At 31.8% G+C, this 24,815-nt stretch overlaps 3 protein-coding genes across 3 annotated transcripts; 1 reads left to right on the forward strand and 2 right to left on the reverse strand.

Moving 5' to 3' along the window:
* Window positions 1-408: 408 nt before the first annotated feature.
* Window positions 409-3,674, reverse strand: LOC111471023 (glutamate-1-semialdehyde 2,1-aminomutase 2, chloroplastic-like). The gene is made up of 3 exons (XM_023116702.1): window positions 3,469-3,674; window positions 2,968-3,141; window positions 409-1,706 (listed from the first exon to the last, which is right to left on the reverse strand). The coding sequence occupies exons 1-3, from the start codon at window positions 3,637-3,639 to the stop codon at window positions 639-641; spliced, it is 1,413 nt and encodes a 470-aa protein (XP_022972470.1). The 5' UTR covers window positions 3,640-3,674; the 3' UTR covers window positions 409-638.
* Window positions 3,675-7,553: 3,879 nt separating this feature from the next.
* Window positions 7,554-19,913, forward strand: LOC111470974. Its single transcript, XM_023116639.1, is given in 11 exon segments — window positions 7,554-7,578; window positions 7,829-8,098; window positions 8,209-9,158; window positions 9,522-9,783; window positions 10,204-10,845; window positions 10,977-11,318; window positions 11,321-11,394; window positions 11,396-11,742; window positions 11,893-11,950; window positions 11,953-12,087; window positions 19,896-19,913. Coding segments are annotated over 11 exon segments (3,123 nt in total).
* A 1,705-nt stretch (window positions 19,914-21,618) lies between these two features.
* LOC111470975 (probable sphingolipid transporter spinster homolog 2) lies at window positions 21,619-24,589 on the reverse strand. Its single transcript, XM_023116640.1, has 15 exons — window positions 24,531-24,589; window positions 24,246-24,377; window positions 24,056-24,157; window positions 23,868-23,972; window positions 23,702-23,777; window positions 23,540-23,614; window positions 23,347-23,449; window positions 23,213-23,278; window positions 23,039-23,105; window positions 22,847-22,917; window positions 22,670-22,746; window positions 22,440-22,553; window positions 22,220-22,339; window positions 21,797-21,925; window positions 21,619-21,708 (listed from the first exon to the last, which is right to left on the reverse strand). Exons 1-15 carry the CDS (start codon window positions 24,587-24,589, stop codon window positions 21,619-21,621), a joined length of 1,386 nt encoding a protein of 461 aa, XP_022972408.1.
* Window positions 24,590-24,815: the final 226 nt, after the last annotated feature.

Genomic DNA, 24,815 nt, shown 5'->3' on the forward strand with positions numbered 1-24,815 from the left:
CATCACCTTCACAATCGCGTTTTATAAAAACCTTAAGGGGAAACATCTCCTTAACAATTGCGTTTTAAAAACCTTGAGAGGAAATATCGAGAGGAAACATCTCTTTAACAATCGCGTTTTAAAAACCTTGAGAGAAAGCTTGAAAGGAAAAACCTAAAGAAGGTGCATTTTAAAAACCTTAAGAGAAAGTCTGGAAAGAAAAGCACAAAGAGGGCCGACAATATATAAGTAGAAAAGCTCAAAGAGGACAATATCTACTAACTAGAGTTGGAAAGCCTAAAGAGGACAGTATCTACCGACACTATCAATCACAATACTTTAAATGTCACACCGAGCATAGTTCAACTAGTATTGAACATGAGGACCAAGAAGTGAGTTCCCCCGTTATATTTATTGTTGAACTCGAACTCAAAAGAAAACTACGACCGCTTCGTCATTGCCATTGATGCCGTAACTTTGATTTTTTTACAAGGTCAACAGCCAGTAGAAAGCAAGAATTATACAGAGATTACTGCATAGTCTTCAACAACAAACATTACACTACACAACTCACTCAGATACAAATCTCCTAGGAGGCAACTCAGCTACAGACCACACCATAATGCTACAAGAAAACTGAAACCAATAAAGAATCTAAACTAAATTTGCTTGAAAACCTTCTCAGCTGCAGCAATAGTATGTTGAATATCTTCAGAAGTATGCGCCAAGCTGGTAAACCCTGCCTCAAACTGTGAAGGCGCAAGGTATACACCTTGCTCCAACATTCCCCTGTGAAACCTCCCAAACTTGGCAGTGTCACTCTTTTTAGCATCTTCAAAGTTATGAACAGGACCATCGGTGAAGAAGAACCCGAACATCCCGTTTATGTACCCTCCACATATTGCATGCCCCGCCTTCTTCCCGGCAGTCACCAAGCCTTCAACAAGTTCGCTCGTGATCTTGTCTAGATATTCATAGGTTCCTGGTTCTTTCAATCGCTTTAGTGTGTGTATCCCTGCAGTCATTGCTAATGGATTCCCACTCAAGGTGCCTGCCTGGTACATTGGTCCTGCTGGTGCTACCATTTCCATGATCTCTCTTCGTCCTCCATATGCACCTACGGGTAGACCGCCCCCAATGATCTTTCCAAGCGTTGTTAAGTCGGGTGTTATTCCGAAATACTCCTGAGCTCCACCGTAAGACAAGCGGAATCCTGTCATGACCTCATCGAAGATGAGGAGAGCGTCGTTTTCCTTGGTGAGTTTGCGTATGGCATTTAGAAAATCTGGTTTTGGAGGAATGAAACCAGAATTTCCAACAACAGGCTCAAGGATAATTGCAGCAATCTCTCCTTTATTGGCATTGAAAATGGCTTCTACAGCTGCTATGTCATTGAAGGGGGCAGTAAGAGTTTCCGAGGTAGCTGCTTTTGGGACGCCAGGAGAATCGGGAAGGCCCAATGTTGCCACTCCACTACCAGCCTTGACAAGAAACGGATCAGCATGGCCATGATAGCATCCCTCAAATTTGATGAGTTTCTCCTTGCCAGTAAAAGCACGGGCAAGCCGAAGCACGCCCATGCATGCTTCGGTACCGGAGTTAACAAACCGAACCATTTCTATGCTTGGAACAGCAGATATCACCATCTCAGCTAAAACATTTTCCAAAAGGCATGGAGCACCAAAGCTAGTTCCTTTCTTCATTGTTTCAGCTAGAGCTGCAAGTACCTATGAGAATATTATTGTGATGAATATCTATATGAACATGTCCTTTAAAAAAAGTTAGGACAAACAAAATTATACATTCATCAACTTCTAAAAAGTTTACGTTCGCATCTCTTCGAGTCGGATATGGTGAATCATAATTTAAACCTGTAAATTTTTATATCAAAAGACAGCTTATCTTCTTCAGAAGATACAATATGCTCACACATTGTTCGTACTCGTTTTCGGAGCGAAGTTAAACTGATATCTTTGTGGCTTTCTGCCATTTAGATCAAATATATAGTTCCATTGTATCCACCTACTTTTTTCCATGTAATTCCTCCTGTTCTTTTCTATTATAGAGATAGCTTTCACGTTTTTTATGAAGCATGTTCATGCATATGCCTCTAAAGCAACTATGAAGCATGTTCATGCCATATGCCTCTAAAACCGACACTTTGCTCCAAGCCTCCAAATGAAGTCTATTCCTTAGATGAATATATAATAGAAAGAAGAACGCTGTGCTTTATCATTGAAGGTTAGAGAGGTCGTTATTGCATTTCCCATAAAATAGATATGAAGTAAAAATAGCAATCAAATGGCCAGCTGATCATCACTATTCACTATTAGGTGTCTCCCCAAGGAGGTTTCAGCTAAGAAAAATTCCAGACTAGCGATATAAAAGACTAGCGATATAAAGGATAAGCCTAAAGAGACCAATATTGGCTAGTGGTGGGCTTGGACTGTTACAAATGGTATTAGAGCTAGACACTGGGGCGATGTGCTAGCGAGGAGGTTAAGCCCCGAAGTGGGGAGACGTGTTTTAAAAACCTAGAGGATAAGTCCGAAAGGGAAAGCCCAAAGAAGACAATATCGGCTAGCAATGGGCTTGGGCTGTTACAAATGGTATCAGAGCCAAGCACCAGGCGATGTGCCATCGAGGAGGCTAAAAGCCCCGAAGGAGGGTAGACATAAGGCAATGTGCCAGCAAGGACGCTGGGGCCTGGAGGGGGTGGATTTGGTGGGGGTCTCACATCGATTGGAGAGAGGAACGAGTGCCAACAAGGACGTTGGGCCTCGAAAAAGGTGGATTGTAAGATTCCACATAAGTTGGGAAGGAGAACAAAACACCATTTATAGGGGTGTGGGGCAAGCCCAAAGAGGACAATATCGGTCACATGGATGAGGAACTTTAGACTTAGAAGCAAGGCAAAAGATCCCAAGTAACAGAAACTATAACACAAGTAGAAACAAATTGAAGAAACTAAACCATGGGTAATTGTACCTCATCATCAGCATGACCAATAATCGCCGGTCCCCAAGAACCCACATAATCAACATATTCATTACCGTCAATATCCCACATGTGGGAACCCTTAACAGAATCGATAATTATTGGTTGTCCACCAACAGATTTGAAGGCACGAACAGGGGAATTCACTCCACCAGGCATAAGCTCCTGCATACAATTTTGAAAAGCGTTCAAAACTATTTTCACCATCAGGACGTCGAACGTCGAACAAATCACAACAAAACCACAAATTGCGCTTTACAATAAAAATCTGATCGCACTCCTAGGTCATTAAAATCGCCACTAGGGAATCAGAATCACAGACCATGGAATTCAAATCGAATTCTCATCCTCAATCAAACATATCTAAACCCAGACTGAAAACCTAATGCGAACAGAGAAAAAGCCACCGATTACAAAAGAGGAGTTTCACCAAACAATTGAAAGATTCCATGGATGTGGAAGGATAAAAGTGAATGAAACCAAGAAATGTACCTTGGCAGCATTGAAAGCCTCTTCAGATTTGTTGAGAGTGAAATTCTTCTTCTCATCGAAAGTGACGGCCATTTTGACACGGCCAAAACGAGCGGACCGTGAAGATGTACGAGATAACCTAGTGGCGCATGGAAGGCCGATTCCGACGAAGCCAGCAAGAGTGACAGCCATTTTCTCCCTGTAAACTGTGTTAAAAAAAGATGGAAGAAGATAAGAGAATGTATATATAGACCACGTCAGCCACCTTTATAATTTTATTTGAATTTTGTAAGTGATATGATGTCTTAAATGCAAATGAAAATAGCATGTACTATATGTACGGTATGTTACTGATAAAGATGCGTGTTAATACTATGTTAAGAATGATGTTTTGATATTAAAAATGATAAATCGAGGTGAGATTGAAAGTACAAAAATATTTTCTATTTTGATATATTTAGTAAAAAAACACAAGAGGTAAATAATAGTATACCCATTGAAATTAATATTGACTATTGGATTGTGTTAGAAATAATGAAAGGCGAAATTAAAAGTAAATAAATAAGAAAATTTTCTAAATTCATTTATTTAAATTTTTTAATATAATAATAATATAATAAAAATAAAAAGTTATGTGAATAACAGTAAAATGAAAATTCAAAATTTATTATAAATATAATAATAATAAAAGCTACGTGAGTACCTACCAAAATTTTAAAATATAATAATATAATAATATGATAGTAATAATAAATATCGATGAGATGAGAGTAACGATTAAATTCAAATTTATATTTTGTAAAAATAATTTTATTTAGAAATATAATAATAAGAAAAACTCCACCGTCTTCCAACATTATAAATGTCATACTTTTATATATTTTGATTTATTCATCATTTTGATTTTGCTGCCACATCATCACGTTGGATATGTTGTCTCAGACTCTAATTTCTTCGTTTTAGCTCTAATTTGAGTAATTGAAAAGTCGTTGTAATCATTATTCCCGACCTTATACTGTGGACAGTTCAAAATACTTAAAGTAGTTAATAATTAAAAATAGGTTTGTTATCATCAAAACATCAATCAATTAATTGATTGAAATTAATTAAAATGAGATTAAGGGCCAAAAAGCCAACAATAAATAGGCTGCCAATGAAATTAGTAGACGGACTTATTTGACCGAGAGCGAGTCTTACATATGAGTCCGAAAATTCTAGATAAGCATATCGAGAGAGAGTCAGTAACCTAAACTGGAAGTAGCTGAGATACCTCGTTAATGAATAGATGAACCTAACAAGTGAAACTAGTAGTCAATGGGTATAAAACTTAAAAACACGTGAAAGATTAGTTATGAACTCATGAAAGAAAAGCTGGCTACGTAATAATTTAATTACTCATCAAAATTATTTAACTTTTCTTTCCAAAGTTAGTTGATACAGACTAACCAAGGACGAGGACGAGACCAGCGGGCTAGAGACTATTGAGAATTCATGTTTGTGTCTGTTCTGTGTACTTATGCTTTAGCTGTCAAGAATTTACTTGGGACGAGACTAGCGGACTAGAGACTATTGAGAATTCATGTTTGGGTCTGTTTTGTGTATTTATGCTTTATATGTCAATAATTTACTTGGATTGTTTTAAGTTTTAAATGGTACTGGTTTAAATGTTTTACTGGATGGTGCTGAAAATATTTTGAAATTTATGAAAGGTTGTCGGAGTGCATTGTCGATGTCAATGGTAACTCCTGTGAATCGCGTTGACGATGAAAGAGTGTTACAAAAATGCTTCCTATAGATTCTGTGAAGTATTTGTGAAAAAAACTCAGCCGAAACCGGACTCTCGTAGCCAAATCGGGAGTGACTACTACTTCCCCTTCTCTGTATAACCTTCTTTCCCTCTCCTTATTTGAGTTCTAACATATCTCTAAATATTTGTCTGTTCTATTTCATTTCAAAATTCGTTTCTAAGATGCTCAATAAAATCTCGGAAGTTCAACTTAAAAGAAAAATTTAAATTTTAAGATTCCGACGTTCTGGTGTTACTCATTATAATCAATTTTATCTAATATTCGTATAATTATTTTATGGATGGTAGTTGAAATCTTAGTGTTTGAATTTGATAAAATATTTGGCTAAATTATGACATAAGTTAATGTTTTCCTAATTCTTACAAAAATGTTAATATCATTTACAAATAAATTTTATTTTTTAAAATTTAAAAATAAATTTTATTTTTTAAAATTTAGTTAATGATTTTAATAATTTCATTTTAATTTTTTTTTTTGTTTTTATATTTCTTTATCTGAGTTAGATTATCCTTGGTCTAAGTAAAAATTTGATTATAAATAAAAATAAATTAAAAGAGTATTTATTATTATTAAAATTTTTTTGTATAAAAATGACCTTTGTTTTCCTAATTCTTACAAAAATGTTATTTACAGATAAATTTTATTTTTTAAAATTTAGTTACTGATTAAAATTTTTGTTTTTATATTTCTTTATCTGAGTTAGATTATCCTAGTTCTAAGTAAAAATTTGATTATAAATAAAAATAAATTAAAAGAGTATTTATTATTATTAAGATTTTTGTATAAAAATGACCTTTCTTTCCTAATTCTTAATGTTATTTACAAATAAATTTTATTTTTTAAAATTTAGTTACTCATTTAAATATTTTCTTTTTAAATTTTTTTTGTTAATATCATTTAAAAATAAATTTTATTTTTTAAATTTTAGTTACTGATTTAAATATTTTCTTTTTAAAATTTTTGTTTTTAAAATATTATATTTTATCCCTTAATTTTTAAGGTATAAATATATTTTATCGTTTTTATAAGCTTCTTTGTATTTCAATATTTTATATTTTTCCCCTATTTTTTATTAATATTAATTTCTAATTAACTAATTTAAAATAATTTGATATGAGAATTTTTAAGTTTATTTCTCTAGCCACTCAAACATATAACATTTATGGAAAGATTTTATTGTTTTTTTGTTTTCATTTTGCAAGGGTCAATTGGTCAAAATTGACTTCGTCATTTGTGGAGATTAAAAGGGATCGAGATTGAATCCCGGCCACAAACGTCTTTTGTCGGGAGACTATAAATACCCACAATATGTTATGTAAAAATCAGATTCATTGATGAATGCAATTCAGATCTCAAATTGAGACGTTTCTCTTAGAAATTCGAGCATCATATTTGTCATTTCTAAGTTTCAAGCAATTCTTGTGGTAGAATTGCACCCGAGCCATTCAATCAAGCCTTGATCAAGTTAGATTGTGGAGTGACTCAATTTAGAACAAGGTTTCAAATCTTGCTTCTAGATCTTCGATCGTAAGAGGTAATCTAATTCTAGCCTTTATCTCTTGGTTGATCCAAATTTCGCATAAGGAGGTGTTAATTACTTTGATTCAAGAGTTCTTGCTAAAATAAAAGCTTAGATCATTGGGTTGAGGATTATGGTTGCCTTATCAGTTTGGTATCAGAGCGAGGTTGCATATTTGTGGCCGACTCTAGAATTGATTTTATCTTTAATTTCCGCTATTGTTTATCGTCTCTTTTAAATCTGTCATTTATTTTCTTATTGTCATTTCCAACGTTCTTCATTATCCTTCTACAAAAAAAAAAAATCCTTATCATATTGTTCTTAATATATCCTTATCATTAGACCATTTGCACGTTTATTTGAAGATCAAATAAATTTCTATTCTCATTTTTCCCTAAAGCATATAAATCTGGAATTGTTGTGTTCGATCTTCACGACCATTCTCTTTGGAGTTCATTTTTTTTCAATGTGCAATTATATCCAAAAATATCTTTGTCCCTTATTTATTTGTTCATTTTTTGTTTTATTTGGTTGTTACTACATAATTGCCTTATCAGTTTGGTATCAAAGCCTACCTTTGTGTGTATGAACACGAGTGTCATTGAGTGTAAAATCAGTGAGTTGAGTGTGTGAGGTCCTAAACATATTCCACTACTGTTTGTACAATCATGAACCAAGATGGAGGAAATGGAGGGGAGATCAATGAAGCTAGGTGGAGAAAAGCACAGATCGAAACAATTACTCGTTTGAATCAAGTTATTAGTATATTGACAGACCGGATGGAGCGAATTGAAATAGCCTTAGGTAATCTTCAAGGGAGGGAAGTACTCTTGAATGAAGGAGTTGAAAATGAAGAAGATGACAATGTCACCCTTTTAGCGGGACATAGTCTTAGGGGAGGGAGAGATATCAGTCGAGGGAGAGGAAGAGTCAGAAGAAGGGGTAGAGAAATTTTAACACAAAAAAGAATTGAGAGGGAGTACCAGTATGAGAGAGAAAAAGAAAAGGAGTGAGGGGAGTAAAGCTAAAAATTCCAATGGGAAATCTGATCCAGAGGAGTATTTGCAATATGAGAGCAAAATTGAGCATGTCTTCGATTGCAACAATTTCAGTGAAGAAAGAAAGTTGAAGCTTGCTGTGGCTGAATTTTGTGATTACGCCATTATATGGTGGACATCTTTGAAATCAGAGTGGAGGAGAAATTATGAAGAACCAATTGAAACGTGGGAGGAATTGAAGACATTAATGAGAAAAAGGTACATTCCTAAGCATTATTCTCGAATACTCAAGCAAAAACTCTATACTTTACAACAGGGATCCAAAAGTGTTGAAGAATATTATAAAGAAATGGAGACCCTTATGAATATATACTTTACAACAGGGATCCAAAAGTGTTGAAGAATATTATAAAGAAATGGAGACCCTTATGAATAGAGCATTTACAACAGGGATCCAAAAGTGTTGAAGAATATTATAAAGAAATGGAGACCCTTATGAATAGAGCATGTATTGATGAAGATGAGCAAGATACAATGGCTATATTTCTTGGTGGGTTAAACCGACAACTTGCTCATCAAGTGGATAGACAAGCGTACTTTGATATGCAAGAATTGTTACACCTTGCTGTCAAAATCAAAGGGCAACTAGCTTGGGAGAAGGAGAACTTCAAGAGGTATGGTATTTCAAAGTCTACTACTTTCAACACTTGGAAAAAGAATGCAAATATTGAAAAGTTAGATTTCAAAGTTGGAGGCAAGTATGATCTTGACAAAAAGAACAAAGCTGAGACCTCCAAGGATAAAGAGAAAGCGGAGGAATATAAGGAGATTCAAGAAAGAAATAGAGACATCAAATGTTGGAAATATCAAGGAATTGGTCATCTTAATCGTGATTGTCCTAACAAGAGAGTCATGATCATCAAGAATGGACAAGTTGTCACAGATAGTGAGAAAAGCGACCATGATAAGCTAGATGAAGAGAAAATCCAGGAGCATGAGGAGGAACTAGAAGATGGGAGTCGTTTGGTACTTGTAACCAGAAGACTTCTTAAAACTCAAGTTACAGAGAATGATGTTGATGATCAAAGAGACAACCTATTTCACACAAGGTGTTTAGTTAAGGGGACTCCTTGTAGTTTTGTAATTGATAGTGGAAGCTGCACCAATGTCGTAAGTGAAATGTTGATCAAAAGGTTGCTAATTCCAACCCAACACCATCCTAAACCTTACAAGCTTCAATGGCTCAATGACAGTGGAACAATGAAGGTAACTTCTCAAGGTTTAATATCTTTTACTTTAGGAAAATATAAAGATGAAGTTCTTTGTGACGTTTTACCAATTACTGGAGACATATTGCTTGGCAGACCATGACAATTTGACAGGAGGGTTATGTATGATGGCTATTTGAATCGGTATTCTTTTGTAAAAGATGGTAGAAAAATCACTCTTGTGCCTTTGAGTTCGGCAAATGTATTTGCTGATCAATTAAAGTTGAAAGAAAAAAAGAAATAGTTTGAGGAAAAAGAGTTGAGTAAAAAAATAGAGATAAGTCAACGAGAAAACCATAGTGAAAAAAAAGAATGAAATTGGAGAAAAAGGAAAGAATGTGAATTGTTTGGCTAGAGTTGGAGAGGTTAGAAGGGCAATGTTCTCACAAAAAACCATCTTTGTACTTGTGTACAAGGAAGGATGTTTGGTCTCTAACGATAATAATTTTCTTTACCTAGTATGTTTCAATCTCTTTTACAGGAATTTGATGACGTATTCCAAGATGAAGTCCCTAAAGGACTACCTCCAATTAGAGGTATTGAACATAAAATAGACTTCATTCCAGGGCCGATAATTCCTAATAAGCCAGCTTATTGAGCCAGCCCAACTGAGACTAAAGAAATTCGAAGGAAAATAGAGGAGCTTATGGAGAAGGGCTATATACGAGAGAGTTTGAGTCCATGTTCTGTACCAATCTTATTGATGCCAAAGAAAGATGGAACGTGGCGTATGTGCATGGATTGTAGAGCCATCAACAAAATCACGGTAAAGTATCGACATTCTATTGCTAGGCTAGACGATATGCTTGATGAATTACATGGTTCATGTTTATTTACAAAGATTGACTTGAAATCTGGATATCATCAAATTAGAATGCATGTAGGAGACGAATGGAAAACCGCGTTCAAAACTAAGTTTGGATTGTATGAATGGCTTGTTATGCCTTTTGGGTTAACTAATGCTCCTAGTACATTTATGCGCTTAATGAATCATGTTTTGAGAGAATATTTAGGAAAGCATGTTGTTGTGTATTTTGATGATATTTTAATTTATTCGAAGACCTTGCATGAGCATGTGGAGCATGTTAAGTTAGTTTTGATTACACTTAGAAAAGAGAAACTTTATGCTAATTTTAATAAGTTTAGTTTTTGCCTGGAAAAAGTTAACTTTCTTGGCTTCATAGTTGGTAAAAATGGAGTAGAAGTAGATGAAGAGAAAGTTAAAGCAATTAGGGATTGGCCAACACCACAAAATGCAACTGACGTACGTAGTTTTCATGGGTTAGCTAGCTTCTATAGGAGATTTATAAAAGATTTTAGCACCATAGCTACACCATTGAATGACTTGGTGAAAAATAATGTTGTTTTTAAACGGGGAGATATGCAAGAGAATGCATTTAATGAGCTTAAGAATAAATTAACTAATGCACCATTACTTGTCTTGCCTAACTTTGATAAAACTTTTGAAATTGAGTGTGATGCAAGTGGTTTGGGCATAGGTGTTGTTTTGATGCAAGATGACAAACCCGTAATGTATTTTAGTGAAAAACTAAATGGGGCAGCATTGAACTATCCTACCTATGATAAAGAATTGTTTGCTTTAGTTCGCACATTGCAAGTTTGGTAACACTATTTATGGCCTAGAGAATTTGTGATCCACTCTGATCATGAAAGCTTGAAGTATCTTAATGGTCAAAGCAAACTGAACCGTAGGCATGTAAAGTGGGTGGAGTTTATTGAAACATTTCCATATGTCATTAAATATAAGTAAAGTAAGGATAATATGGTAGCTGATGCATTATCTACAATCTTTTTACTTCTCTCAGTGTAAAAATTCTTGGAGTTGAGCATATTAAAGATTTATATCGAGATGATCTTGACTTTGGAATTATTTATGCATCTTGTCTTACAAAAACAGCCGTAGATGATTATTATGTGTTTCATGAATTCTTATTTAAGAAAAGTAAGCTTTGTATTCCTAAATGCTCTATCCGAGATTTGCTTGTTAAAGAAGCGCATGGTGGTGGCTTAATGGGACATTTTGGGATTAATAAAACTTATAATATGTTGCATGAACACTTCTTTTGGCCGAAAATGAAGCATGATGTTCATAAATTTTGTAGTCAATGCTTTAAATGCAAAGAAGCTAAATCTAGGTCACAACCAAATGGATTGTACACTCCTTTGAATGTACCTAATGAACCTTGGAGTAATATATCAATGGATTTTGTTCTTGGTTTACCGCACACTAAAAAGGGTAAAGATAGTATTTTTGTTGTTGAGACAGATTTAGTAAGATGACTCATTTTATTGCATGTAACAAGACGGACGATGCAAAACATGTTGGTGACTTATTTTTTTAGGGAAGTAGTAAGATTACATGGAATCCCTAGAATAATTGTTAGTGATAGGGATGCTAAATTTCTAAGTCACTTTTGGAAAGTATTGTGGGGTAAATTGGGTACCAAATTGTTGTTTTCAACTACATGTAATTCTCAGACGGATGGACAAACTGAGTTGGTTAATAGAACATTAGAAATGCTTAGGGCTATTATTTCTAAGAATATTAAGTCTTGGGATGAATGTTTGCCATTTGTAGAGTTTGCATATAATAGAGCAATTCATAGTACAACTCATTGTTCTCCTTTTGAAGTTGTTTATGGATTTAATCCACTTACGCCTCTTGATTTGCTCCCTACTCCTAATATGTTTATGAGTGACGCAGCCACAAGTAAGACAGACTTGACCAAAACATTGCACAAGGAGTTGAAGGAGAGAATTGAGACCCAAAATTTCAAGGTTGCTTCAAGGATTAGCAAATGACGTAAGGAAATCATTTTTAAACCTGGTAATTGGGTTTGGATACATTTTCGCAAGGAGCGATTCCCATCTCAACGGAAGACAAAGCTACATCCAAGAGGGGACATCCAAGAGGGGATGACCCTTATGAAGTCCTTGAAAGAATTAATAACAATGCATATAAAATTGATATTCCCAGAGACTTTTCAGTACATTCTACTTTCAATGTTGCTGACTTAAGATGTTCAGTACATTCTACTTTCAATGTTGCTGACTTAAGTCCTTTTGATGTAGGTGATGATGTTCAGTACATTCTACTTTCAATGTTGCTGACTTAAGATGTTCAGTACATTCTACTTTCAATGTTGCTGACTTAAGTCCTTTTGATGTAGGTGATGATTTTCCTTTTGAAAATGATAAGAACTTAAGTCCTAAGAGAGGGAAGATGATGAGAACTTAAGTCCTAAGAGAATTAGAAGCTGATACAATTGGACAATTGAATATTTTCACTTCACCGTTGAAGTTGGAAAACATTAAAAATGTCAACAACACGGTTTGAACCTACACAAATTTATTTATTTAGCCACTCAAACATATCAACATTTGTTGAAAGATTTTATTGTTTTATTGTTTTCATTTTGCAATGGGTCAAAATTGACATCGTCATTTGTGGAGATTAAAGGGGATCGGGATTGAATCCCGACCATAAACGTCTTTTGTTAGGAGACTATAAATACCCACAATATGTTATGTAAAAATCAGATTCGTTGATGAATGTAATTCAGATCTCAAATTGAGACGTTTCCCTTAGAAATTCGAGCATCATATTTGTCCTTTCTAAGTTTCAAGCAATTCTTGTGGTAGAATTGCACCCGAGCCATTCAATCAAGCCTTGATCAAGTTAGATTGTGAAGTGACTCAATTTAGAACAAGGCTTCTAGATCTTCGATCAGGGGTAATCTAATTCTAACCTTATCTGGTTGATCCAAATGTAGTATAAGGAGGTGTTAATTACTTTGATTCAAGGATTATTGTTAAAATAAAAGCTTGAATCGTTGGACTGAAGATTAAAGTTTCCTTATCATGTACCTATTTCATATTGAGATTTGTTGTTTGTTTATGTAAAAATTTAAAATTTTTGTTTTTATATTTCTTTAAAAAAATATTTCATATCAGTTGAGATTTCTTATTTTCTTTCTTTTTATATAAAAAATTGATTATAGATAAAAATAAATTAAAAGAGTATTTATTTTTATTAAGATTTTTGTATATAAGGATAAAAATGATTTTTTTGAAATATAATAATTAAAGTGACATAACATACCAAAATAAATAAAAAATTGTTTAAATGTTTTTTTAAAAAATTTAATTTTTTTTTTTTTTTATCAAATGTTATATGATTATCTTTAAATTTTGAACTTAATTTTAAATTGTGAGGGTTTGTGTGTTAAATTTTAAAAAATACATTTTAATTTTTGTTTGTTACTTTTTAAATTTAAAATATTATATTTTTTCCCTTAAATTTTAAATGTGTTTTTATACAGTTAGTTTATTTCAATATTTTACATTTTTGCCCTTAAATTTTATTAATACTCATTATTAATTTCTAATTAATTAATTAAAAATAATTTTATGTGAGAATTTTTAATTAATTATTATAAGGGGTGAAAAAATTAATGAAAATTAATTTAATTAATTCATTTTATCTCACTATAATTATTTTATGGATTCATGGTTAAAATTTCAGGGTTTGAATTTGATAAAAGATTCTGCTATATTATCAAATTTTAATTAACTTTTTTTTGAATTGTTAAAGAAATGTTAGTCATTTTAAAATAAATTTAATTTTTTTTAAAGTTTAGATAATGATTTAAATATTTTTTTTAAATTTTTTGTTTTTATATTTCTCCTTATACATATTTCATATTGAGATTTCTTATTTTGTTTGTTTATGTAAAAATTTTAAATTTTTGTTTCTATATTTCTTTTAAAAAAATATTTCATATCAGTTAACATTTCTTATTTTCTTCTTTTATATAAAAAATTGACTATAGATAAAAATAAATTAAAGAAGTATTTATTTTTGTTAAGATTTTTGTATATAAGGATAAAAATAATTTTATTTGGAGTGTAATAATTAAAATAACTCTGTGAACATATCCAAATAAATAAAAGATCGTTTAAATATTTTTTAAAAAGAGGGACGATAATAAAATAATTTTATATTTTACGGAATTTAATTTTTTTTTAATACCTCTAAATTTTCAACTTAATTTTAAATTTTGAGGGGTTGTGTATTAAATTTTAAAAAATACATTTATTTTTTTTGTTCCTTTCAAATTTTAAAATATTATATATATATATTTTTAATTTTAAAGGTAGTTTTTATATATTTCGTATATTTCAATATTTTACCTGCCCTTAATTTTTATTAATACTCATTATTAATTTCTAATTAATTAATTAAAAATAATTTTTTTGTGAGAATTTTTAATTAATTATAATAAGAAATGAAAAATTAATGAAAATTAATTTAATTATAATTCATTTTATCTAATATTTTATTATTAATACTCACTTTTGATTAATTTCATATTAATTAATTAAAAATAATTTGGTGTGAGAATTTTTTAATTAATTATAATAGTGATTGAAAAATTAATGAAAATTAATTTAATTATAATCCATGTTATCAAATATTTTTTATTAATACTTGATTAATTTCTAATTAATTAATTAAAAATTAATGAAAATTAATTTCATTATAACCAATTTTATCTCATATTTCTTAATTTTTAAAACGAAATATAATTATTTTATGGATATTTTAGTGTTTAAATTTGATAAAAAGATTTTACTAAATTATCTTTAAAATTTTCTTTTTAAAGGAATGGAGACAGACTTTAATTTTACCTAATACTCGATTACAATTCCAACTCAGTTAACTTGTTCTTCATATTCGTACCAACATTTTTCAATAATTTTCGATGACAAATCTAGAAAATAACACTCCAATCGATCTCGAACTTAGACTCTCTCTCCGTCCCCTGTCACCACCGCTCTCTCTCCATCCACCGTCACCACCGCCCTCTCTCCATCCACCGTCGCCACTGCTCCAATTTACAATGACACCAACAACACTCTCACAACAACAATTAAGTATCGACCCAATACCATCGACATCACCCCAACAGGTCGTAATCTCACATCACTCCCCTCAAGCTCCACAATCCAATCAAAGACGCCAAAGAAGTAGACAAAACAACACGCCAATCGAACCACCATATCCATGGTCCACAACCCGTCGAGCCGTAGTCCACGAACTCGCTTACCTCCAAGCAAACCGCATCCTCACAATCACTGGCGACGTCAAATGCAACCAATGCAAACAAAGTTACAACATGGGGTATGATTTGGTGGAGAAATTCAACGAGATAGCGAGTTTTATTGAGAGAAATAGAGATACTCTACATAGTAGAGCTCCCCAATCATGGACAAAACCTACGTTAGCGAGTTGCGTGTTGTGCATGCATGCAAAGTGCGTAGAGCCGGTGATAATCGAGGATGATAACGAACGAATAAATTGGTTATTTTTACTTTTGGGACGATTAATTGGACTTTTAAAACTTAAACATCTCAAATATTTCTGCACCCATACTAATATTCATCAAACCGGGGCTAAGGATCGCCTCGTTTTTCTCACGTATCTTGCTTTGTGTAAACAACTTCAACCCTACAATAGACACTTCTATTACTGATTTTAGGGTTTTGATTATTGAAGAAAGATTTATTTATCTTTTTTTATTATTATTATTTGAGATAAATATAAAAATATAAAAGTTTCTACACCCCTAGTAATTATGCTTTTATCTGTCAAGAATTTATTTGGTTGTTTTAAGTTTTAAATATTACTAGTTTTAAATGTTTTATTGGATAGTACTGAAAATATTTTGAAATTTATGAATGGTTGTTGAAGTGCATTGTCGATATAAGTGATAACTCCTGTGAATCGCGTTAACTATGAGAGAGTGTTACAAGAATGCTCCCTATAGATTCTGTGAAGTATTTGTGAAAAAATCTTGTCCGAAATCAGACTCTTGTAGCCCGATTGGGAGTGGCGGCTACTTCCCCTTCTCTCTAGAACCTTCCTTATTAAGGAAAGAAGATGGAAAATGACCAAAATAACCTTTCTTCCTAATTTTCCATTTTTTTTTTATATTTTTTCTTTGAGTTATAACATATTTCTAAATATTTTTCACTTCTACTATCTCAAAATTCTCGGTTTCTAAGATCTTTAATCAAATCTATTAGGTTTTAAGTTTACCGGTTCTGGTGTTACCCATTATAATTAATTTTATCTAATATTTCTTAATTGAAACGACCCATAATTATTTTATGAATTGTAGTTAGAAATTTTAATGTTTGAATTTGATAAAAGATTTCGCTAAATTATCACATTTTAGTTAACAAACACTATTCTAATTCTTAAAAAAAAAAATAATGATATCATTCAAAAATAAATTTTATTTGGTAAAATTTAGTTACTGATTTATATATTTTCTTTTTAAAATTTTTGTTTTTATATTTTTTTTATCTGGGTTGAGAAGTAAAAATTTGATTAATTTATTTATTTTTATTAAGATTTTTTTTTTGTTTTTTTTAAATACTATAATCAAAATAATTTTGAGTGACATAAAATATTCAAATAAATAAATTAATGAAAAATAATTTAATCAATTTTATTTAATATGGATTCTTGGTTAAGATTTTAGTGTTTGAATTTGATAAAAGATTTTGCTAAATTATCAAATTTTAGTTAACTTGTATTTATTTTTGTTAAGATTTTTGTATATGGGGATAAGAATGGTTTTTTTTAAATATTATAATTAAATAACTTCTCACATAACATATCAAAATAAATAAATTTTATATTTTATTCTAGAATTTTTTTTTTTTTTTTTTTTTTTTATCAAATGTATATTAGTACCTTTAAATTTTGAACTTAATTTTAAATTTTGAGGGGTTGTGTGTTAAATTTTAAAAAATATATTTTAATTTTTTTTGGTTCGCGAATGAATCTTGGTTTCGCAGGAACAACAAAAACAACCATTTCGCTCTTTCCTTTCTTCGGTGCTACCTTTTTCTTTCCAAGGGATGGGGTTGAGATGTATAAAAACCTTTTTTTAGGATACCCAGAACAACCCTTACGTCAATTAAGGATCAAATGTTGTAACCTCATGGATAAGGATAAGGTAATAGAACTGATAGAGAAATTCATAGGCGTAGGTGGGATAAGAGAATTGATAAAGGGAATAGAGATGATGATAGAGATGAAACAGAAGAATTCTGTATGGGTACAACTCTTATTTGAACCAATTGCAAAACAGTTCTTTTTAAATTTTAATTTAATTATAATCCATGTCATATAATATTGTTTATTAATACTCGATTAATTTCTAATTAATTAATTAAAAATTAATGAAAATTAATTATTATAATCAATTTTATCTCATATTTAAGCGAATATAATTATTTTATGGATTCTAAAATTCTAAAATTTGTGTTTAAATTTATAAAGAGGTTTTGTTAAATTATCTTTTATATTTTCTCAGGCTCACAATTTCAACAAACTTAAACTTTCTTTCTTACCAACATTCTCCAATAATTTTCGATGACAAATCTAGAAAATAACACTCCAATCGATCTCGAACTTAGACTCTCTCTCCGTCCATCGTCACCACCGCTCTCTCTCCATCCACCGTCGCCGCTGCTCCAATTACGTCCACAGTCGCCGTCGCCACCTCCCCAATTTACAATGACAACAACAATTAAGTATTGACCCAATACCATCGACATCACCCCAACATGTCGTAATCCCACATCACCCCCCTCAAGCTCCACAATCCAATCAAAGATGTCAAAGAAGTAGACTAAACAACACGCCGATCGAACCACCATATCCATGGTCCACAACCCATCGAGCCGTAGTCCACGAACTCGCTTACCTCCAAGCAAGCCGCATCCTCACAATCACGGGCGACGTCAAATGCAACCAATGCAAACAAAGTTACAACATGGGGTATGATTTGGTGGAGAAATTCAACGAGATAACAAGTTTTATTGAGAGAAATAGAGATATTCTACATAGTAGAGCTCCTCAATCATGGACAAAACCTACGTTAGCGAATTGCGTGTTGTGCATGCATGCAAAGTGCATAGAGCTGGTTATAATCGAGGATGATAACGAATGAATAAATTGATTGTTTTTACTTCTGGGACGATTAATTGGACTTTTGAAACTTGAACATCTCAAATATTTCTACACCCATACTAATATTCATCAAATCGGGGCTAAGGATCGCCTCGTTTTTCTCACGTATCTTGCTTTGTGTAAGCAACTTCAACCCTACAATAAACACTCCTATTACTGTTTTGATTGGAATTTTGGATTACGGTTTTGATTATCGAGGAAAGATTCATTTATTTTTTTATTATTATTATTTGCGATCAATATAAAAATATAAAAGTTTCTCCACCCATATTCGTGCTTGTTTTGTGTACTTAAACTTTAGCCGTCAAAAATTTACTTTTGTTTCAAGTTTTAAATGGTACTGGTTTTAAATGTTTTATTGAAAGGTGCTGAAAATATTTTGAAATTTATGAATGTTGTCGGAGTGCATTGTCGAAGTCTGCGAAAAATTTACCTTTGTTTTAAGTTTTAAATGGTATAGGTTTTAAATGTTTTATTGGATGGTTCTGAAAATATTTTGAAATTTATGAATGTTGTCGGAGTGCATTGTCGATGTCAGTGGTAACTCCTGTGAATCACGTTGACGATGAGAGAGTTTTACAAGAATACTTCCTATAGATTCTGTGAAGTATTTGTGAAAAAATCTCGATCGGAACCAGACTCTCGTAGTAAGATCGTAGCAAGATCGAGAGTGGCGGCTACTTCCCCTTCTATGTAGAACCTTATTTCTCTCTCTTCTCTTTGTCTCTCCCACCTTTCCATTTTTATTTCTTTTCTTATTCCTCCTCTACTAACTCCATATTCCGAGGCAGATAGAAAATGACCGATGGTTGACTTGGACCATTCTTCCTAATTTTCACCATTTTTTTTATATTTTTTAAAATCCTCAATAAAATTTAGAAAGTTCAACGGGAGAGAAAAACTTAGGTTTCAAGTTTCAAGGTTCTAGTCAGAGTTCGGGGTTACAAATTATAAACAATTTTATCTAATATTTCGATATAATTTGGCCACCGTTTGTTCGAATTTTTCCTTATAGTGTGAGGGATCTCCTCCAATTGGTTAAGAGTTCCCCAATGGTCCAAGTGATTGTCGTCGGTTGGCTCGAAGTTTGCTTGATGGCACAAGGGATCGCTACCGGTTGGTTAGAATTTTCCCTTATGGTGTGAGGGATCTCCTTCAATTGGTTAAGAGTTTCCCCGATGGCCCAAGTGATTGTCGCCAGTTGGCTAGAAGTTCGCTCGATGGCGCAAGGGATCGCTATCGATTGGTCCAAAGTTCCCTTTTCGGTGTGAGGGATTGACAACAATTCGTTCAGAGTTTCCCTAATGGGTCGAGTGATTGTCGTCGGTAGGCTCAAACTTCGAACCAACTAGGGTTGCTCGATGGCGCGAGGGATCGCCACCGGTTGGTTCAAAGCTTCTCCTACGAGGTTTGGGGTCGTCACCAATTGGTTCGGAGTTTCCCCGTTAGCTCGAGTGATTGCCACCGGTTGACTCAAAATTTGCTCAATGGCGCGAGAGACCGCCTCCGGTTGGTTCATAGTTTGCTTGATGGAGCAACGGACCGCCAATGATCGGTTCATAGTTTGATCGATGGAGCAAGGGACCGCCACCGGTTGGTTCATATTTTTTATTTTTGTTTGTAATATTAAATATTTTATTTTTTATAATTTCAAATATTTTATTCGTACAAAAATTAGTATTTTTTTTTAATTTTAAATATTTTGTTTATTTTATTTTTTAACTGTAAAAATTAAAAATTTTATTATATTTTGTCTTTTATAATTTCAAATATTTTGTGAAATAGGTGACAGGGACTGCATAGTCACCCTCGGTGACATCTCAACTTTTATATACTTTCGATTGTTCTCTTTTTTATTCTGGTGAATATTTATCTAAAATCGATCGTCTCTTATTGACGTGTAATAATCAATAAAAGTAGGTTATAAACTTACATATCTAACCAATTAAAAAATAATCGACATACGTGTTTTTGAACCAACGACGCACCAAATCAAAATGTTCTCCAATAAGTTACAAATTGGAAATAATGAGAATATTTACCATGTCTAACGAAAATGTTCCTCCAATAAAATATTACAAATTATCGGTGATGCCTACAATTTAATATAAATAATATATTTTCAACACATTTAATTTATAAGTTTATTTCTACTCTTTTTTTTTAATGATATTTAATTTATAAGGGTTTGTTTCTTTATTTTTTTAATTATGTTATTTAATTTAGGAGTATTTTTTTTTAATTATGATATTTAATATATAAATGTTTCTCCCCTTATTTAATATATGAGTGTTTCTCATTTTTTATTTATTTTAAATTGTGATATTTAATTTAGTTTCTACTATTTTTTAATTAGATTTAATTTCTATAATTTTAAACGAGAAAAAATCTAACTTTATTATTTTACTTAAATTTATATGATTAATCGAAGATTTAACCAATTTTATTTATTTATTATTTTAATTAAGTTTATATAATTTTATTTATTATTTTAATTGGGTTTATAGGATTGAAAAAAGATTTAACTATTATAAATTTAGTTATTCGAATTAATAAATTTAATTTAAAATAGATTTTGCTAACTTAAACTGACAACTTAAATTATTATAAATTTAGTAATTTGAACTAATAAATTTAATTTAAAACAAATTTTGCTAACTTAAATTATTTATTTATTTAACATATAATAGTACTTATTCTAGAATAATGGGAAGTTTATCAATTTTATTAAAAAATTTAAACAGAAGAAATACAAATATCAAATTAAATAAAATTAAATTATGACAAATTAAATTATTTATTTATTTTTCTAATAGTTGAAAGTTTTTTAATTTTATTGAAAATTTTAAATGAAGAATACCAATATCAAACTAAAAATAATTTATAACAAAATAGTCTCTTAATCATAAAAGAGTACGGTAAATAAATAAAATAAAAAAAGACCCTAAACTTGTGTAGAACCTAAATTTGTTTGAGATAATTTTTTTGTTTTGGAGGGAGGTCTCACTCTCGATCCAATAATTGTGCCTTGTTGCATATCTTCTTCATTTACATCATCAAAAAACACTCCTGTCGTTGAAAAGGAAAAAAAAAACGTGTCAATATAATATTCAACATTTATTCTTTTTTAATAGAACACATATATACTCAAACATAGTATCGATATCAACATGGACATGCACGAACATTACGATTTAGTTGACATGTTTTAAAGGATGATAAAAAAGACAACTTATCGATATCCATAAAAAATGAAAGTAATGCCCACTGGAGCATAGGTCAACTAATTAATGCATCTCTTGTCGTCGTTGAACTCAAAAGAAAAAACAAATTAAACGGTAACGAAACCGTCGTTGAACTCAAAAGAAAAAACAAATTAAACGGTAACGAAACACACTTAAAGAATCAACAGTATTCTCATTCGATGTTTAACGGTACCATCTCTAATGTGGCATACGTTTAGAAATTTTGTATTCGTGTTATCATATTCGTGTCATATGTCTGTGTGCTAACGTTTACCTATAAACCATATAATAGCAGCCGGGAAAAAAATGGTGGTGAGAATGAGAGTAGTCTTCCTCCAATTGTTAAGATGGTCCTACAACGTTTAGTAAACCATTGTTAATAATTTGATTATTAAAACTTTTAACTCAAAATCAAATAGACCTAACTTCTAAAGAACAAACCTCGAGAACTCCAACAAGAGGTGAAGATGGCACATCTCCAAAAATGTGAATTGCAACGGTAGACATAGCCATGGAAAGCGGCCTTAGACTAGGCCTCACACAATGTAGGCATACAAAGTTTACCGGACCCTGCGATGAAAAAGTAATTAGCTAAAGAATCGATACAAAAATATTAAATATAGACTAAAATATGAGTGGGTTTGATGGAGAGTACACCTTAGAGAGTTCCTCAACAAACTAATACTAAATTACTATCTAATAAACTTTCTTAATTTGACTCTTCATTGAAGTTTACAATTGGCTAGGTTTTTATATACTCCAAAAATCGATCCCCTTATGAATATCGGTGGCCATATCCTTACTAATGTCATGTCAGTTAGGAGATACTTATAGCATAGAACATTATGTTTTTGAAGAATATACCTGTGTTGCAAACAGCAGCAACTCGCCAACTGAGAAAAAAACAAGGAAGGCATACATGTTTTTGAAGCAAAATGCACCAAAGCAAAACGCTGCTCCAATAAACGTTGTACTAGAAAGAAGCTACAATTGAAATTTAAGAATAATTACATTATTCAAATATATCACGACACTGTAAAAATTATTCAACAAATAAATCCTTTCAAATAACAAATAAAATTACCTTAAAAGCATTAGGAATAGTTGTGCCTAGGTAATCTAAAGCATAACCTCCTGTTATTGTTCCAATAATTCCACAAACTACCGTGATGCCTCCAAAAATCATATCTGCACTTTTCTGTAAAAAAAAATGTTTCAATTCAATTATTCATTATTTTTAACCTTTTCAAGTTTATATGGTTCGTCTTAAAAAAAAATAAAAAAAATAAAGAATCATTGAGATAAATAGTTTACCATTTGATAAATGTTATAGCCTGCTTTGGGGCCCCAATATGAGTATGCACCAATCACAAACGTATATACTACAAAACCTGAACAAAATATAATTGAAAATATTTATATCCAAAATATAGATGTTATATGATCCTTACTTGAAAATTCAAAGTATGATAAATTAAATAAAAGACATACCTAAAACATTGACCACAAAAACCTTATCGACCAGAAGTGCTTTCAAATCTTTCAGGAATTGAGGTGAAGAACTGTCATAAGTTATGAAAAAAAAAAAAAAAAATTAAATCATATTCTAGCAAAATACAAATGCAACGTTCTTATAATCTAATTTGAAAATGACATTGATAAGATCTACAATGAGTTGCTTACTTGGAGGAACTCTCCACCCCGTTCTCTGGTAAATCCTTACGAGATGTTCCATCTTTAGTTTTCAAATCTAATTTCATATACAAACAAAAAAAAAAAAAAATTGTTATGACTTGTAAACATGAACATGCACAACATGCACAAGAAAAGCAAGAGACGGAAGCAGAAGATAAGTACCTTTAACTAATGAGGTAGCTGTATCGACAGGTAATGATGCGTTAACCGTCTCCCGAGGAGGAAAACCTACATCCACAAATAGTTTAGTTAGAGGTGGCACAAAAATTATTGTATGATATAAGTTCGATCCTTACCCTTGTATTGGAGAGGCTCGACAACAAAACCAAGAATTGCAAACGGAAACATTAATATTGCCTCGCCCCAAAATGCATAGCGCCAACCTAGACGTTCACCAACCTATCAATTAAAAGTTAAAGTTATTTAACTACACAAATATCTAATTAGGAGTATGATGTAAACTAGTTATCCAAATAAATAAGAACTTACAAATCCACCGTAAAGATAGCCAATTGCATAACCCGTAGGCATGCACATATACAATATTGCTATCCAACCGGTCCTCTGTAGCAAATAAGAAAATGTTTTCAACTATATAGACGATATGCTAAAACATTACTAGTGTATTATTGTGATGAATATGAAATGAACCTTATGAGCGGGTGCATTATCATAAATAAATGGCGCCGCAAGACTTATAAACGATGCCTCACCAACACCCACAATCCTACGAAGAAAAAGCATTGCATTCATGAGAGTCATAAAAAGTTGAAAAGAAAAGATTGAACAGGGGAAAAAATAAAAGAGGTTTACTCACATGCGACAGACAACAATCGACCAGAAATTAAATGAAAAACCACATCCAATTACTGACAAAGTCCAAATAGATAATCCAACACCTATGAGTCGAAATGGATTTATCCTGCAAAATTTAAATTATATTACAAGTCGAACAAATTATACTTAATCATAATCGACAATATGCTCAACAATTATTTAGATTACCTCTTCGACAATGACGCGAATATTGGACAAGCTAGAAGAAGTCCAACCATAAATGCCGAAGATAAAATTCCGTCCTCAAAATTGGTTAACTTAAATTGTCCCCTAATCATAATAATCCATTAAAAACATCTTTAAAAAGATCAACAAATGACAATAAAATATTATCAAATGCACTTCAAATAAATCTTACTCGATCCCGGAACCAGATGTGCACGTGCCATCGGCACCACATGTTTTTGGGATTCCATTCACACCATTGCTTGAAATAACTCCTCTATCCATGTAATTAATTAAATGGATGACACAAAACAGAACAAGTAGTCTATAAAATAAATAAACAGAGATTTAAAGTTAAAAAAAATATAAATGAGTTGAAATCTAAAGAGATTAATCAAACATAGATGACGAAGGATGGAAATTTCAAATATTGCTATCATATTTAAAAACCAAAATACGAGAAAAGTAAGAATAGTACCGCAATGGCGTGAACCAAGATTGGTTGGAACTAACATCGGAGGAAGCAGAAGTAGCCATTAGTTTAAAACACAAAAAAAAAAGTTTGATATCTGAAGACTGTAAAGGGTTTGTGAGTTCAGAAGAGTGCTAAAAGAACTAACGACAGTGTACGATTTGAAGATGAGAGAGCGGAGGAATTACAAGAATAAATAGGGGAAAGTATGATTGATTTCGGCCCGTTCTAAATATTTGATTCATATTTTATTTTTGTAATTTTAAATCTTTGATTCATATTTTATATCTC

The sequence above is a fragment of the Cucurbita maxima genome, unplaced genomic scaffold (assembly GCF_002738345.1).
Source record: "Cucurbita maxima cultivar Rimu unplaced genomic scaffold, Cmax_1.0 Cma_Scf00048, whole genome shotgun sequence".
NCBI classification, from domain to species: domain Eukaryota; kingdom Viridiplantae; phylum Streptophyta; class Magnoliopsida; order Cucurbitales; family Cucurbitaceae; genus Cucurbita; species Cucurbita maxima.